The sequence below is a fragment of the Hypanus sabinus genome, unplaced genomic scaffold (assembly GCF_030144855.1).
Source record: "Hypanus sabinus isolate sHypSab1 unplaced genomic scaffold, sHypSab1.hap1 scaffold_435, whole genome shotgun sequence".
Classification (NCBI taxonomy): domain Eukaryota; kingdom Metazoa; phylum Chordata; class Chondrichthyes; order Myliobatiformes; family Dasyatidae; genus Hypanus; species Hypanus sabinus.
In genome coordinates, this window is record NW_026781310.1 from 239,867 (window position 1) to 256,573 (window position 16,707).

Genomic DNA, 16,707 nt, shown 5'->3' on the forward strand with positions numbered 1-16,707 from the left:
GCTCCCGACTCACTCACAGTCACACACGATTAACTGACCGGCGACAACGATTGACCGGTTGAATAATCAGTCCCGTTTCTCACCGTCACTCTGCATCGGGGAACCGATGATTATCAAATCACACTTCAGGGCCGTGTCCGGGATCGCTGCAGATCCAGGGTCACTGCCGAGGGATTTGTCCATTTAACATCATTATATCGGCCAGGCTGCAGAATGCACCGTCCTCAGCAAAGGGAGCAAAAGGATTCTCTCCGGGGATAATCCCACCCCGGGATACCGGTGTCCCAGACTAAGCCCCGCCTCCGGGTTCTTCCTGCCTGTGTAATACCCCGGGGTCTCGCGTGGGGGAGTCTTGAACCCGCACATCCGGCGGAAGCTGGTGCTGGACCGGAGGAGATATACGTCAGTGCAGGATCACAACGAACAACACACAGCGCGAGACTGGAGCCAGTTCCGTTAAAACCGTTGGGAATCACACCTGGATCACGGCCATTAAATGTAACGGCGGGAGTTAAAATGGAGGGTGTGGAATCTGTCAAAATGTCCCCATCCCGCGAGCGGGGATGTTCACACATTCAGATGTTCACAGGATCACAGATCCACCATCAGTCCGGGTCTGAGTCCCTGCAAAGATCTCAGTTTATTCCCCTCGGCCTCACTGAACCGATTCCAGTGCAGCCTGAAACAGATGGAGGAATAAAGGTGAAATAAACAGATTACACAACAGTGTCAGTAACAGGGGACCGGGGTTAATGTTTCAACAACACTCACAGACAAATATCACCAGAAAACCCGCGGATCCGCTGATATTTTATCACATTGAACATTAACACAAACACTCACCCGATCCACTCCAGACTCGGGAGGGTCAGTATGAGGTGGCGGAGAGCGGGGACAGATCGGTCTGTCAGCGAGTTTGATCCCAAGTTCAGCCACGTCAGTGATGGTTTTGTACTGAGAGCGGAGACGAGATCCTCGACACCAGAATCTGTGAGACCGACACTCCCCAGACTAGAGTTGAGAGAGAGTGAGGGTGAAGGACACAGAGAGACAGGAGACGGTACAAATCCCCAGTGTTTATCAGTAACACAATTACTGATCACATTAATGTTCAGTGTCAGACACCCAGTGACTGTAAACGCAATCTCCCTCAGTCTGGTACTTACCGCAGAGCCTGTATTTTACACTCCGGGTTCCTCAGAGCCATAGACACCAGTTTCACTCCTGAATCTCCCAGTTTATTATCACTAAGGTACAGCTCCGTCAGTGATGGTATTGTACTGAGAGCGGAGGCGAGATCCTTGGCACTCGTATCGGTGAGACCGACATGGGTCAGCCTGGAGATGAGAGAGAGTGAGGGTGAAGGACACAGAGAGACAGGAGACGGTACAAATCCCCGTTGTTTATCAGTAACACAATTACTGATCACATTAATGTTCAGTGTCAGACACCCAGTAACTGTAAACACAATCTCCCACAGTCCAGCATTTACTCCAGTTTCGGTATTTTACACTCGCGGTTCTTCAGAGCCGCAGACACCATATTTTTAAGTAGGTACAGTGGAGGTGTCGGGGGTAAGACTTTAACACAGAGAGTGGCGAGTGCGTGGAATGGCGGAGGCAGAAACCATAGGGTCTTTAACAGACTCCTGGATGGCTACATGGAGCTCAGAAAAATAGAGAGCTATAGGTAAAGCTTCGGTAGTTCTAAGGTAGGAACATGTTCGGCACAGTTTTGTGGGCCGAAGGGCCTGTATTGTGCTGTATGTTTTCCATGTTTCTTTGATTCTACTGATCACATTAATGTTCAGTGTCAGACACTCAGTGACTATAAACACAATCTGCCACAGTCTGGTACTTACCACAGTGTCTGTATTTTACACTCCGGATTCCTCAGAGCCACAGACACCAGTTTCACTCCTGAATCTCCCAGTTTATTAAAACTCAGGTCCAGCTCCGACAGTAATGGGTTTGTACTGAGAGCTGAGGCGAGTTCCTCGGCACCAGAATCTGTGAGACCGACATTGTCCAGCCTGGAGATGAGAGAGAGTGAGGGTGAAGGACACAGAGAGACAGGAGACGGTACAAATCCCCACTGTTTATCAGTAACACAATTACTGATGTTTTTTTTCTTCAGCACGACTGTGCAGGTCGGCCAGTGAGAACAGCGAGAAGAGTTTAAAAGGAAGACCGATTTACAGAGCGAGCGTCAGAGGAGCGGGAGACAGAGTAGGAAGGCTTTGGCTCAACGGGGCTTCGGCGATAAAGGGTCGAGGCGAGGTAGGTTATCTGTTTACAATACAGACAGAGAGTATGTGTGTGAGGCTAGTTGTCTCTGCTTAGTGTCAGATGTGGGAGACCCGTCGTCTTTGTGATTATTATTAATGACCTAGATGAGGCAGTGGAGGGATGGGTTAGTAAGTTTGCTTGTGACACAAAGGTTATCCACAAAGGTTGTGGATCGTGTGGAAGGTTGTTAGAGGTTACAATGGGACATTGATAGAATGCATAACCGGGCTGAGAAGTGGCAGATGGAGTTCAACCCAGATAAATGTGAGTTGGTTACTTTTGGTAGGTTAAATGTGATGGCAGAAAGTAGTATTAATGGTAAGACTTGGCAGCGTGGAGGATCAGATGGATCTTGGGTTCCGAGTCCATTGGACACCCAAAGCTGCAGCGCATATTGACTCTGTAGTTAAGAAGGCATACGGTGTATTGGCCTTCATTAATCGTGGGATTGAGTTTAAGAGCCGAGAGGTAATGTATTGCTATATAGGACCTTGCTCGGACCGCAATTGGAATGCTGTGCTCAGTTCTGGTCGCCTCACTAGAGGAGGGACATGGAAACCATAGAAAGGGTGCAGAGGAGATTTACAAGGATGTTGCCTGGTTTGGGGAGCATGCCTTATGAGAATACCTTGAGTGAACTCGGCCTTTTCTCTTGGAGGAACCGATGATGAGAAGTGACCTGACAGAGGTGTACAAGATCATCAGTGGCATCGAATGTGTGGATAGTCAGAGGCTTTTCCCCAGGGCTGAAATGGCTAGCATGAGAGGGTATATTTTTAGGTGCTTGGATGTAGGTACAGGGGAGATGTCAGGGGTAAGTTTTCTTTTACACGGAGACTATTTAGTACGTGGAATGGGCTGACGGCAGCGCTGGTGGAGATGGAAACCATAGAGTCTTTAAGAGACTCATGGATGGCTACATGGAGCTCAGAAAAATAGAGGGCTAAGGGTAATGCTTAGGTATTTCTATGGTAGGAACATGTTCGGCACAGCTTTGTGGGCCGAAGGGCCTGTATTGCGCTGTCTGTTTTCTATGCTTCTTTGTTTCACTGATCACAATAATGTTCAGTGTCAGACACCCTGTGACTGTAAACACAATCTCCCACAGTCTGGTACTTACCGCAGTTTCTGTATTTTACACTCGGGGTTCCTCAGAGCCGCAGACACCAGTTTCAGTCCTGAATCTCCCAGCTGATTCCCCCCAAGTCTAAACAGAAACAGACAAATTGATGATCAAAGTGATTCAAGCCATGTTTCTGAGGGAATTTCTCTCACTCGGATATTTGAGGAAACATTAAACCCTTCAATAAATCGCTAATCGGAGTTCCCGTCACTGTCAATGTCCCTCACTGCCCAACTCCAGGGTATTTACGGAATGCCAGTAATTTACTCCCACAGTGAGGAAGATTTGTAAATGGGGAAGTATTAATGGGAGATGTTGGAAGTGATCCCACCTGAGAGAAAGGGATAGGAAGACAGATCCTGCAGGAGATGGGTGGGTCTGAACTGATGTCCACAATCGGGAGAGGAGATGCGCCCGTGGGGTCTGGGTATCTGGTAGTGAGCACAGTCACACAGGTGGACTGATGGTGATAGTCACACACGGGGAAGGGCAGGCAAGGACAATCTCATAATGGTATTTCTTTCCTTCTCACTGGGACAGTCTGCAGACGGTCTCTTGTCCCTCACCGGGAAGGGGGTGTGAATCTCTGACCCACCTGCTGCAGTCAGTGTCGGTCTGGGTGTCAGTAACAGTGAGAAGGAATATTGTCAATGGACGTGTCACAGGCAGCGAGAAACACGGCCATTCCTGTGATTTACTACCATTAAACTAATGTCCGTTGTTCACTGATCTGATGAAGTCTCCAGCATCCCTTCACAAGGAACCCTCCCATCGTTGGGCATTTGTCAGAAGTCTTGGCAATCTGAATTACTACAGTTTTACCCAAAAAACTTTACATTGAAACAACACAATGGAACAGTTTCGCAGTTCAGAGTGAGAGATAAATCAAGTTACCTCAACTCCCGGCACTTGTACAACCCGGGTCCCAGCCGCTGGGTTCCTTCACACTGAATGTGGCAGTACTCTAGGTTGAGGTATTTTATTGTATCACAGAGTCCGATGACATGAGACAGGACCGCGCAGTCAATCGGGGTTAGTGTGATTCCACTGAATGAAAGTGTTTCCACAGATCGCAGTGCGGCCTGAGCCAGTCCACGATTCTGAGACTCAAACAGGTAGTGCAATATGTTCAGGAGGCTCCTTTTACCAGATTCACTCCTCGTGTTTCCACTCTGGCGTTTAACCTCCTCCTTCACCCAGTCAATCACCCGGCAGGTTGTTTCATGAGTAAATGGACCCAGAAACTCCTCCAGGCCCCGAGCTATCATTGGGGAGGAAAGACCAGCAACAAAACGGAGAAATACTTCAAATCGCCCATCTGTCGTGTTGTGGGCTTCAGTAAGGAATATCAGGATATCCCCGGGATGTGGATTCAGGAATTGTGCGACTGCAGCTACAAACTCTTGGATGGTGAGGTGTGGGAATGTGTACACTATGCCCCGGGCAGAATCCTCTCTCTCCAAAAGCTCCATCAGGAACCCGGACAGGAACTGGGAAGACTGCAGATTGTACTTGATCAAATCTCCATCTGTAAACACAATCTTCTTCTCGGACACTCCTCTGAAGGCCATCTGACCAACCCTGAGAAACACATCGCGGGAGTTCTCAATCTCACGACCATGGTTTTTCAGGATGTTGTAAATATAGTAGGAGTACAGTTGGGTGATGGTCTTGGGAACTCGCTGCGGGTCCCTGACTCTTTGGGTGAAGAAGGGGCCCAGTGCCAGAGCAAGGATCCAGCAGTAGGAGGGGTTGTAGCTCATGGTGTACAGGATCTCGTTCTCTTCCATGTGTTTGATAACAGCTGCTGCCATCGTATGTTCTTCAAAATACCTGATGAAATATTCCTTCCGTTCCTCACTAACAAATCCGAGAATTTCGGCCCAGACACTAATCCGAGCCTTTTTCAATAAATGTAACGCAGCGGGACGGGTGGTCACCAGCACTGAACACCCTGGGAGCAGCTTGCCCTGGATTAAACTGTACACAATGTCAGACACCTTGCACTTGAATTCAGGATCTGTGCATGTGGACTGAGTTTCTGTGTCTCTGCGACTGTCAGAAAAATCAATTCTGTCATTGAATGTATCCAAACCATCGAATATAAACAGCAATCCCTCTGGGTTCTTCCAGACCTCTCTCAGGATATTCCCAAAGTAAGGATACTGATCCAGAATCAGTTCCTTCAGGTTTATTCTGCAGTTAATGGTGTTTAAATCCCGGAATTTGAAACTGAATACAAACTGGAACTGTTGGTATATTTTCCCCGTGGCCCAGTCATAAACAATCTTTTGTATCATTGTTGTTTTCCCAATCCCCGGGACTCCAGCCACTGCTGCCGAGCTCCCAGATTTGGATTTACTCCGGGAAAAGCTACTCTGGAACAACTGATCAGTCCGGATTTTTTCCAGCTTTCGGCGGAGATGGTTCTCTCTCAATTCCTCATGGTCTCTGCCTCTTGCCAGCAGCTCATGTTCCACCAGTGTCCGATCTCGAACAGTAGAAATGACCGTGAGCTCAGCGTATCGATCAACCAGCTTGAAAACTTTCACCTTCTCCCTCATCAGGATCGTGTTCACTCTCAGTGTTTCAGTTTGTGCCCTCAGAGTCTCCTTGTGTTTCTGCTGAACATCTTCCATGGGAACAGAGAACATTGTCAATATATCAAATTGTTCAACTGACAAAGAATATCATAACTGCATTTCAACATTCAGTGTTTGAGATTACATGAATTAATTCAATGCTTCCATGGAAATTAGGACAGAAAGCAAAATTATTTTCACAGACACTAGAACTGAGAGAAAATGTCCAATCCTTAAATTCTGGTACTAATGACTTGTGAAGGTAATCATTCCCCCGATATCCTAATTCAATCCTGACTGTACTTATGTTACAACAACATTTCACTATATTTAAAGCATTGTTTGCATCATTAACAGTCGATGTTAATGGTGATCTGGTGCGGAAATATGGAGAGCAGGACACTGTGCATTTTGACAAAGCTGCACACTGGGGCGTCAGAGGTGCCCACTGCTCTTGCATCTAAACAGGAACAGAATATGTAGGAAATACTCAAGTCGGGTAGCATCTGGAGAAGAATGACAGTGAAGTTCCGGATCGATAACCCATCAGAACGACAAGAATGAAAATGGATGGAGGAGGATGGAGTGATGGAGGAGCGGAGGAAAGATGGAAAGGAATCTCCGTGAATGGCAGAGACCATAAGCGTATCAGTGGTGTACATCGTGTGTGTGGAGAAGGTGGTGAAGTCTTGGCAACTGCTACTGATCAGTCTGGCAGGTGGAGTGTGGGGCACTGTATTATGATGCCTCCGCCTATCAGAGTCGACCATGGACGTTGCGGCCCGGATGACTAGATACGCAAGCCAGGACACTCTTCCATTGGTTAACATCCTTCTCCTATGATAATTTCTTCATTTTTATGGATTCTGCTTTTATTTCCGTTCAGTGATGCGTACCCTTTATCAGAACTGCATATGCTTGTCCGGAGTGCTGAATCCTCCTTGCGTTGATGAAAATATAACCTTAGAGCTAATTGTGGATTTCAGTTAGGCCACACTGATTTCTGGTCGCCTCACTATAGGAAGGATATGGAAGCATTGAAAAGGGTACAGAGGAGATTCACCAGGATACTGCCTGGTTTAGAGAGTATGGATCATGATCAGAGATTAAAGGAGCTAGGGCTTTATTCTTTGGAGAGAAGGAGAATGAGAGGAGACATGATAGAGGTGTACAAGATATTAAGACGAATAGGTAGAGAGGACAGCCAGCGCCACTTCCCCAGGGCACCACTGCTCAGTACAAGAGGACATGGCTTTAAGGGGAGGGAAGTTCAAAGGGGATATTAGAGGAAGTTTTTTTACTCAGTGAGTGGTTGGTGCATGGAATGCACGGCCTGAGTCACTGGTGGAGGCAGATACACAGGTGAAGTTTAATAGAGTACTAGACAGGTATATGGAGGAATTTAATGTGGTGGGTTATGTGGGAGGCAGAGTTTGAGGGTCGGAACAACATTGTGGGCCGAAGGGTCTGTAATGTGCTGTACTGTTCTATGTTCTATGAGTATCTAACCTGGGCCTAATATATCGATGCAGCTAAAAGAAGGCACAACAGCGGCTATATTTCATCAGGACTTTCCAACATCACTCGAATATTTCTACAGGTGTAACTTGCAGAGCATTGTAACTGGCTGCATCACCGTCTGGTTCATGGGGACTACTGTACAGGATCGGAGTAAGGCGCACACTCAACGATTCAGGGATAACTTCTCTGCCATCCAGTCTCTGAATGGACATTGAACCCGTCGATAGTGACTCACTAATCTCTTTTATATTTCTATTTCTACACAAGTAGTTTAATATTTTATAGAACCACACAGACATGCATAGCTATATATACTATATACGGTTTCTTTGGAAATTAGTTCCAGTATTTGAATTAATAGTTTTAGCTTTACTGATGCAAGAACAACTAATTTCCAATCATCCCTGTACAGCTGTGTCAAAGTATAATTCGTTTATTATTTTTTCTTCAGATTTGATACCTGATTTTTGTCCGTTTCAGTAAATTAGAAAGCAGGTTTACAACTAGACAAAACCACAGAGAGCTGTGGAAGTCGCTCTGGAATACACCTCCATTTATTTTTATAACAGTGGCTGTTCCTCTGTGGATGTTAATAGGGCGATTATTTCATGCCGATGCTTCATCAGACGTTGTGGAAATTTCACAAAGATTTGTTGCATTTTATATATATTAGGAACTTCTCTTAAACACACGAGGGACAGAATCAGGCAACACAGACAAAATGTTGGTGGAACGCAGCAGGCCAGGCAGCATCTACAGGAACAGGCACTGTCGACGTTTCGGGCCGAGTACTTCCGTCAGGATTGTCTCAGAATCAACCGGTGTTTGATAAACAATATAATGTTGAAAGATTTCTGCTTACCCCAGGGCTTGCTATCGAATTACATAATCTATTAGCAGTTGTTCCTTAAATCCGTTCATACCAACACTGTATTCTTACTGCATTTCTCTATGTCTATTGTGGTTATCATGTGAGTGGTAATTAGTGACGAGATGAACGATGTTACAATTATACATGCATACATACATACATATTGGATTTATTATTAAGAAGCCAATAATAACATAGTAGATGACCATTCAACAGTCTTATAAATGCAGAATTAAAGCTGTCCTTGAGGCTGTCGGTTCATACCTTCAGCCTTTTATATTTTCTGCCCCATGGGAGTATGAAAGAGAGAATGTTTGAGGTGGGTTAGGGTTCAGCAGTGAGGCTTTGGGGAAGGGGGGTGTAGTTTCTTGCTAACTTGATTGAGTTCCTCCAGGAGGTGACAAAGGCGATGGATGAAGTTACACATGGATATTTTCTGCTTGAATATTAGTCGGATGTTTGACAAGATCCCACATGGGAGGCTCATACAGAAAATTAACATGCTTGAGTACTGTGTGAACTGTCCTGGCTGCCGGGGACCCACATTGGGAGAAATTTATTTCGCTGGCGGGTAGTGAATCTGTGAAATCATTGCAATAGACAGCTGAGGAAGACAAGTCATTGGGTATATGTAAAATGCAGGTCAATATGTTCCTGATTAGGAAGAGTGTCAATGTTTACTGGGATAATGGAGTAGGGAGAAATTGAAGAGCAAATTTACTGCACCGAATGGCTTAATTCTGCCCCTGGATCTTACGGTTTTAGGGAGCATCTGCAGTATTGTATTCACTTCTGATTGTCCAGCTCTTGGAAGGATTGGAAAGGGTGCTGAACAGGTTCATCAGGGTGTTGTCTGGATTCGGTGACATGTGCTACAAGTAGAGGTTTGAAAAACTTGGTTTGTTTACTCTGGAGTTAGAATAGAGATCTGACTGAGGAGTACAATTTTGAGAGATGAGAGTTTAGGTACACAGCCTGTATTTTGTTGTTTTTTTTTTCACATGTGACTGGTGTCTAGTACCAGAGGGCATTTGGTGAGGGTTAGACTGGGTAAAGTTACAGCACATTGGTCGAGTTTTCACATGGTGGTGGGTGCCTGGAATTTATTGCCTGCGTCATGTCGGATGCAACTATGATATAGATTCTCCGAGGTCTACACATGAAATGCGCAGTAAATGCAAGGGTATGGTCAATAAAAAAACAGAGGATACCAAAGTATTTTTTTTCTTTCCCAGATATATAAAGAGTAAAAGACAGTGAGAGGGTCGATATCGGAGCGCTGAAAAATGATGTTGTAGATGTCGTAATGGGTGAAAAGGAAATGGCAGACACACTCTGTAGAAGTCATTAGGGGAATTACAAAATGTAAAGAGCATCAGCAGACATAATTGAGTGTAGCTGTTGTTACGAAGGGCAAGGGGCTTCGGAATCTGAAAGGTCTGAATGTAGAAAAGACACCTCAGCTGGACGATAAAGTATATCAGGAGCCCGCCTGAGGTGTGTGGGCATTCCTTGAGCATTAGAAACAGGTGTGAAGGGTTCAGCACACCCACCCAACAGCTGGATTAATAGAAAAATGCAATGTAGGATATTCAGGCTGCAGCGAGATATTCTCTGAATTGTACACCGAACCAGAGATCAGCGAATGATTAATGGTGAATTTTGATTCCCAGGTTCCAGCAATTCACAGTCAAACATTTGAGATCTGGTTTGAACTCTGCATTTCATCACTCACCTATCAGATGAGAGGGTAACTCAGATAACACTTGGCCGAAGTCCATGTATTCTTGTGGATCAGGACCTGTTTGAATCAAAACAATGTCCATGAAAACAGAGCTAGAATAATAAAAACTGTTTATTTCAATGTGCCTTTGTGTTCAGTGCGTGGTTTTAACATACCGAGCTCCTGTATTTCCCTCAGTATTCTGTCCAACTTCGGTAACTCAGTCCTCCATGTCACAAAGGATTCCCACATCGCCCTCCGGGCCCGGGAGCCTTTGCCCATCACCAAACTGAGGAAGAGTCTGGAACTCTCTGCCCGGTTTCCCTTCTCTGTCAGCTCAGTGACTTTCTATAAAAGAAAACAATGAATATATTGTGGAGCAGACAGACAGACATGGGGAATGTGGAGGAAAATATCTGTTCATGGTCCCGGTAGTTTCAGAACAGATGCAGTCACTGGGCTGCTGTCTCATCCTCCCTGGGTTCAGTCATTAACAGAGAAACAGTAACTGAAGGAAATTCTACATCAATATTCTGTAAGTATAAGATTTTACTGACACCCTGCTGTATATTCAACGTGATTAACTTACATAAGTGTGCAACATTACATCAAAAAAGATGCGACAACAAGAACGGAAGAGTGGGAGAGTGAGAGGATGGCAGGCATCACTGAATTGTGGCGAAAAGAAGATGGATACATACTTAATCAAAAGGACAAGCGGGTAGGTGAAACGGTTGGCTTGACTCCGTTCTCGTAGAAAAATAGAAGTCCTTCTAAAGAGGTGATATTGGATTGGATGATGTAGATGTTAAGAAACTGCACAGGAAAAATGACCCTGACGGAACAGTAACCAGGATGTGGGCTACAAATTCCAGTGGGAAAGAGAAGAGGCAAATAAAGAGCTCAGTGTTAAAATAGTCATGGGGTATTTCGATATGCAGATAGCTTTGGAAAATCAGGTCGGTGCTGAATCCCAAGTGAGGGAATTTATAGAATGCCTATGAGATGGCTTTTGAGAGAAGCCTGTGGTTGAGCCCACTATAGGAAAAGCGGATCTGGATCCGGTGTTGTGTATTGCAGCAGATTTGTTAGGAAGCTTAAGGTAAATAAACCCATAAGAAGCATTGATCATAAAATAACAGAAAGGGAGGGAGAAGGTAAATTTAGATGCATCTGTGTTACAGTGGAATAAAGGAATTACAGTCTGGGCAAAAATAAATTGGAAGATGACACTAGCAGAGGAAACACCAAAGTAGGTGAGGAGTAGATGAAGATTCTCGTAGCGATTCGGAAGGCGTCGGTAGAGGTAGATAATCACAAAGATGAAAAATTATTCCAAAGGGAGGATGATCAAACGTGGCTGACGAGGAAGTCAATGCAGCACAAAAGCAAAGGAGAGGGCAGAGAATGTTGCAAAATATAGTCGAAAGCTGGAGGACTGGGAAGCTTTTACTAACCAGCAGAAAACAACAAAAAAGCCATAAGTGGACAGAATATGAAATGTGAAGGTAGGCTAGCTAATAACGTAAAATGGTTCATCAAAAGGTTTGTCTGATATATATACTCTTTTAGGACAACCTATTGATTTTTGGGGCAATAAGATATCAGCTTTACGTGCGGTAGTTCATGTCTAACCAATCTTAAAGTTCTTCCAGGAAGTGACCAGGAAAGTGCATGGATTCACGGATTCAAGGAAGTGGGTGTTGTCTCCATGTAATTTAGCATGACCTTTGACAAGCTACTGCATAGGAGGGTGGGCAAGAATGTTCAGTTGCTCAGGTTTCAAGGTAAAATGGTAATTTGAATTTGACATTGGCTATTTGGAAGAAGACAGAAAGTGGTTAGAGACTGTTGAATCTCTGACTGGGAGTTTGTAACTCATGCGGTGCCACAGGGATCTGTGCTGGGTCCCTTGTTGTTTGTCATCTGCATCACCGATCTGGATGAACATGTGGTTAACTGGATCAGCAAATTTGCAGCTGGTACCAAGAGTGGGAATGTGTGGTGGAGAGTGAAGAAGACGGCCAAAGCTTGCAGTGGTGTCTAAACCAGCTGAGATATCGGCTGGAAAATGACGGATGCAATATAATGCAGACAAGTGAGACGTGTTGCACTTTGGAATGACCAAGCAGGATCGATCTTATACAGTGACAGTAGGGCACTGAGGTGTGTGGTATAACAAAGTGATCTGGGAATGCAGGTCCATAATCATTAAAAGTGGCAGCAAAGGTAGATAGATCGGAAAGGAAGTATTTGGCACATGAGCCTTCAGAAATGAAGGTATTGAGTACAGGAGATGAGATGTGATGTTGAACGTGTATAAAACGTTGGTGAGGTCTAGTTTTCAGCATTGTGTGCAGATCCAATCATCTACTTAGAGCACAGATGCAAAGAATGTTGGAAGAGTACAGAGCAAATCTACAAGAATGTTGCCAGGACTGGTGGATCTGAGGTATAAGAAAATATTGAACAGTTTAGGGCTTTAAGCCTTGGAACGCAGAAGATTAAAGGGCGATTTGATAGAGGTTCACTAAATTATGAGCGTTATAGATAGGTTAAATGAACGGAAACTTCTTCACTCAGGGGGTGGTGACAGTGTGGAACGAGGTAGCAGTGCAAATGGTACAAGCGGTTAAGAGAGAACTGGATAGATACAAGAATGATAAGGGTATAGAGCGCCAGGACACGGTGCAGTCAATAGGAATAGGCAGTTTCAGTAGTGTGGCATGGAATAGATGGGCGAAAGGTCCTGTTTCTGTGCTGTACTTTTCTATTTCTATAACAAGTCGGCCACTCGTTGGGAACTCAGATGGAGACCAGATCAGCTGTGGTTAGCAGGTTTCCCTCCCTCAAGTACCACAGTGAAGCCGGTTGGTCCAATTTACAATCTGACAGTTTAATATTCATCCTGGATTAATAAGCTGAGGCGAATTTGACCAATGGTCCTGATAAGATGCAATATTAAATTTAGACTGAATGTCTGTTCAACAGTCCAGATATGCAGCCACTGCTCTTATTTCACACTGATAAATGCAGCAGGTGTGAGAGGAAAATGTGACGCTGAACCTGTTGTTCCCAGTGCTCCCCACCTTAGCAGCTGAAAACAGATCTGCTGAAGACAAGTCAGAGATCAAATTTTCCATTACCATGTAGAACTAGAATGTGCAGGAGATTAATATCGATTACTATTCCCTCTGACACCAGCAGTTCAGTGACAATACACTAAATACACTCACCTCATTTTCTTCTCTACTGAAATGTCCCTCCTTTGTCAACATCCAACCGAGTCTTTCAACCTTTTCTTCAATCGCTTGTTTGAGTCTGTCCCTGTAGAATTTTGTCAGCTGGTACAGTCGATACTCGCCCCCCTCTGCCAGGAGGTCGGAGATTGTAAACTCTGGCTCTGTGAATATAAAAAGAGAATGTAGTCACAAACTCAAATATCGCTTGTCTCCACCGCTCTGGCCCTGCTCAACAAACCAGTCACGTCTTGAATCTCAGTGTTGACCTGCTTTCAGCTGAAAACACGTATCGCCCTTAAAACCGATCCATCAATGCGCTGGGCATGACGTTACCAGAAAGACCACATTCAGTAGTAACCTGTCTCTCCTACCGTCCCACCCACTCACTGATTTCAGTTTAAGATGGGCAATAAATGTTGGGACTGTCCATAATAGTCGCTTCCCAGAGATATACTCTCTCTATCCTGGCGGATACATTTCCCATAACTCAAATCCTGGAACTAATCACTTATCCAGATAGCTGCATTTCATGTTGTGGGGTAACGGGTGCCTCACTACACCACATACACCACACCAACACATTTCCCCTCTCTGAACAACCCTCCAACAAGGAATCACATTTACCTGCTTCCTGATTCAATCTGCAAACACATCACCCTCATATTTCACTCACCCGCTTCTTGTTTGGGAGTTGACAACTCCGTGTTCAGTGAGCTTACGAGCTGACAGGCAGTCGCCTCGCTTGTGCCATTTCCAAGGTCCTGCTCGGTGTCTCTGACGTAACTGTCTACGGGCTGACTTTGCTCCTCCTCCGCTGCGGCTGTCACATTCCATTGTGACATTGCTCTCAATCTGACCCTGTTTTGGTACCTTGCTTCCCGCGTCCCGATGATCTTCCCTCGGTGAGTTGCCTAGTAAAAACCTCTTGACTACTTTTCGTACCCGCTTTAATTTCCCATCGGAAGTGAATGATGAATAGCAGGTTCGGAGTGATTTATACTCGAACAAGGTTTCACAATGGGTGTCTGCAATGAAGCCGAGACTCTGACTGACTAGATTTGGAGTGGGACTGTGCTGGTGAATGTGAACCACACTTCCTGCTAGGTGACCATCACGACAAACCAGTGTCTGGACACATCCACTCCCAGAAAAAGAAGTGTATAGACACAGTAATACTGTTATCGGAATACGCATTAGTTGAATGCCCTGATAACCAACGGTTATTAATGGAACGGCATCAGGTGATACCGGGAATTATCACTGGGATCATCAAGCATAAATAAACATAAATCTCTTGGATCACAAACTGTCCAGTCACCTGTGTCACACACAGACACGCCATTGCATTACTCATGGTCCGATCCTGTAGGTAACACGTTCTCTGTTTGCTTTGTCACACACTGTCTTGTCCCCTGGGTCACAGACTGACCACTGCCTTGAGACGAACAATGTCCAGTCCCCTGGGTCACAGACTGACCATTGCCTTGAGACGAACAATGTCCAGTCCCCTGGGTCAAAGATTGACCATTGCCTTGTGATGAACAATGTCCATTCCCCTGGGTTACAGACTGACCATAACATTGAGCCCCTGAAGCCTGGTCCCCTGGGTCCCGTCCCGTCTCCTGGATGATGATCGTCATGGAACAACTATACAAGTCATTGGCAATTGAAGAGTCTTGGGTGCATTTCTAGTAGCTAAACTTAAAGACACGCTGAGAGAGCTTTACATACAGTTGCAATTGTTAATCTAGAGGATGGATGGTATTCAGCTCGAAAGAGTGAGGAGGAGATTGACAAGTACGTTACTGGATGGGGCTGTTTGTTTTTTTTTGTGAATTAGAGCACTGGTTTTGTTATACCACGAGTTTGTGAGTTCAAGACCGACTGGAGCCTCAATATTTTTTTTTTTCGAATCTCATGTGGATAGGCTGGTGAAGAAAGCTTTTGGTATGTTGGCCTTTATAAATCCGAGCATTGAGTATGGGGGTTGGGATGTAATGGTAAAATTGCTCAAGTCATTGGTGAGGCCAAATTTGCAGTATTGTGTACAGTTCTGGTCACTGAATTATGGAAAAGAAGTCAACAAAATAGAGAGGCAGAGAATATTTACTAGAATGTTACCTGGGTTTCACCTCCTAAGTTACAGGGAAAGTTTGAACAAGTTAGTTCTTTATTCTTTGGAGCTTAGAAGGTTGAGAGGGGACTTGATAGGGAATAATGAGGGGGATAGATCAAGTTGACGTGGATAGTATTTTTTATTGAGAATTGGAGAGATTCAAACAAGAGGACATGATTTGAGAGTTAAGGGTCAAACGGTTAAGTGTAGCACGAGGGGTATTTTCTTTACTCAGAGAGTGGTAGTTGTGTGGATTGAGCTTCCAGTAGAAGTGGTAAAGGCAGGTTCGGTATTGTCATTTAAAGTAAAAATTGACAGGTATATGGACAGGAAATGAATGGAGCGTTATAGGCTGAGTGCAGGTCAGTTTGGATAGGTGTGAGTAAGTGATCGGCACGGACTAGAAGGGCCGAGATGGCCTGTTTCCGTGCTGTAATTGTTATATGGTTATATGGGTCGGTGGGACTAGGTGAGAGTGGGCGTTCGGCACGGACTAGAAGGGCCGAGATGGCGTGTTTCCGTGCTGTAATTGTTATATGGTTGTCTGGTTATATCACGGGAGCTTGAAGGGAAACCTTACACACGTACATAAAATAATCAGGGTGTAGACAGTGTTTTTCCCAGGGTAAGGGAGTCTGAGACCAGAGGGCAGAAATTTAAAATGGACCGAAGGTGGTATATACACTTTTTCACGTGGTAGGTGATGGGTATAAATTACCCATGCAGCCAGATGAGGTAGTAAAAACAAATAAAATTACAAAGTTGAGAAAAGATGTGGGCAGGAAAAAAGATAGAATAAGTCTGCAAGGGAAACATGGGAAAAGCTGCTGTGAAATCGGACAAGCTCAGAGACATTTAGAACAGCATTTAGTTGGGCAGCTGTGAAATCGGACAAGCTCAGAGACATTTAGAACAGCATTTATTTGGGCAGAAGGACCTGTTTCAAGGCTGTAATCTCTATTTTATTCCACCTGGAATCACAGAGCTGAGCACAATCACAATGCTTACAGGAGACAGAGACAATTGGTCACAGGTTATACCGGGTCTCCTATCAGAGATACTTGGAATTTAAATTCAAGTAGCAGATCATCTCATGAGAGACTATGAGACCTCAGGTTCCCCATTTGGTCACAGACCAGATATGGATTGGGGTATTAAAACAGTATCAGAATCAAGTTTACTATCACCGGCATGTAACGTGAAATTTGCTAACTTAGCAACAGCAGTTCAATGCAATACAT

General features: G+C 44.8%; 1 protein-coding gene across 1 annotated transcript; it reads right to left on the reverse strand.

Moving 5' to 3' along the window:
• Positions 1 to 308: 308 nt before the first annotated feature.
• On the reverse strand, positions 309 to 5,015 carry LOC132388927 (NACHT, LRR and PYD domains-containing protein 3-like). Its single transcript, XM_059961334.1, has 6 exons — positions 4,306 to 5,015; positions 3,409 to 3,495; positions 1,862 to 2,032; positions 1,167 to 1,337; positions 844 to 1,011; positions 309 to 679 (listed from the first exon to the last, which is right to left on the reverse strand). Exons 1-6 carry the CDS (start codon positions 4,980 to 4,982, stop codon positions 592 to 594), a joined length of 1,362 nt encoding a protein of 453 aa, XP_059817317.1. The 5' UTR covers positions 4,983 to 5,015; the 3' UTR covers positions 309 to 591.
• Positions 5,016 to 16,707: the final 11,692 nt, after the last annotated feature.

Coding starts and splice junctions, on each gene's coding strand:
- LOC132388927 (XM_059961334.1), bottom strand. CDS start 4,982: ATGGCCTTCAGAGGAGTGTCCGAGAAGAAGATTGTGTTTACAGATGGA. Junction 1,012..1,166: donor TGTAAAATACAGGCTCTGCG/GTAAGTACCAGA, acceptor TCTCAACTCTAG/TCTGGGGAGTGTCGGTCTCA. Junction 680..843: donor CCGAGTCTGGAGTGGATCGG/GTGAGTGTTTGT, acceptor CATCTGTTTCAG/GCTGCACTGGAATCGGTTCA.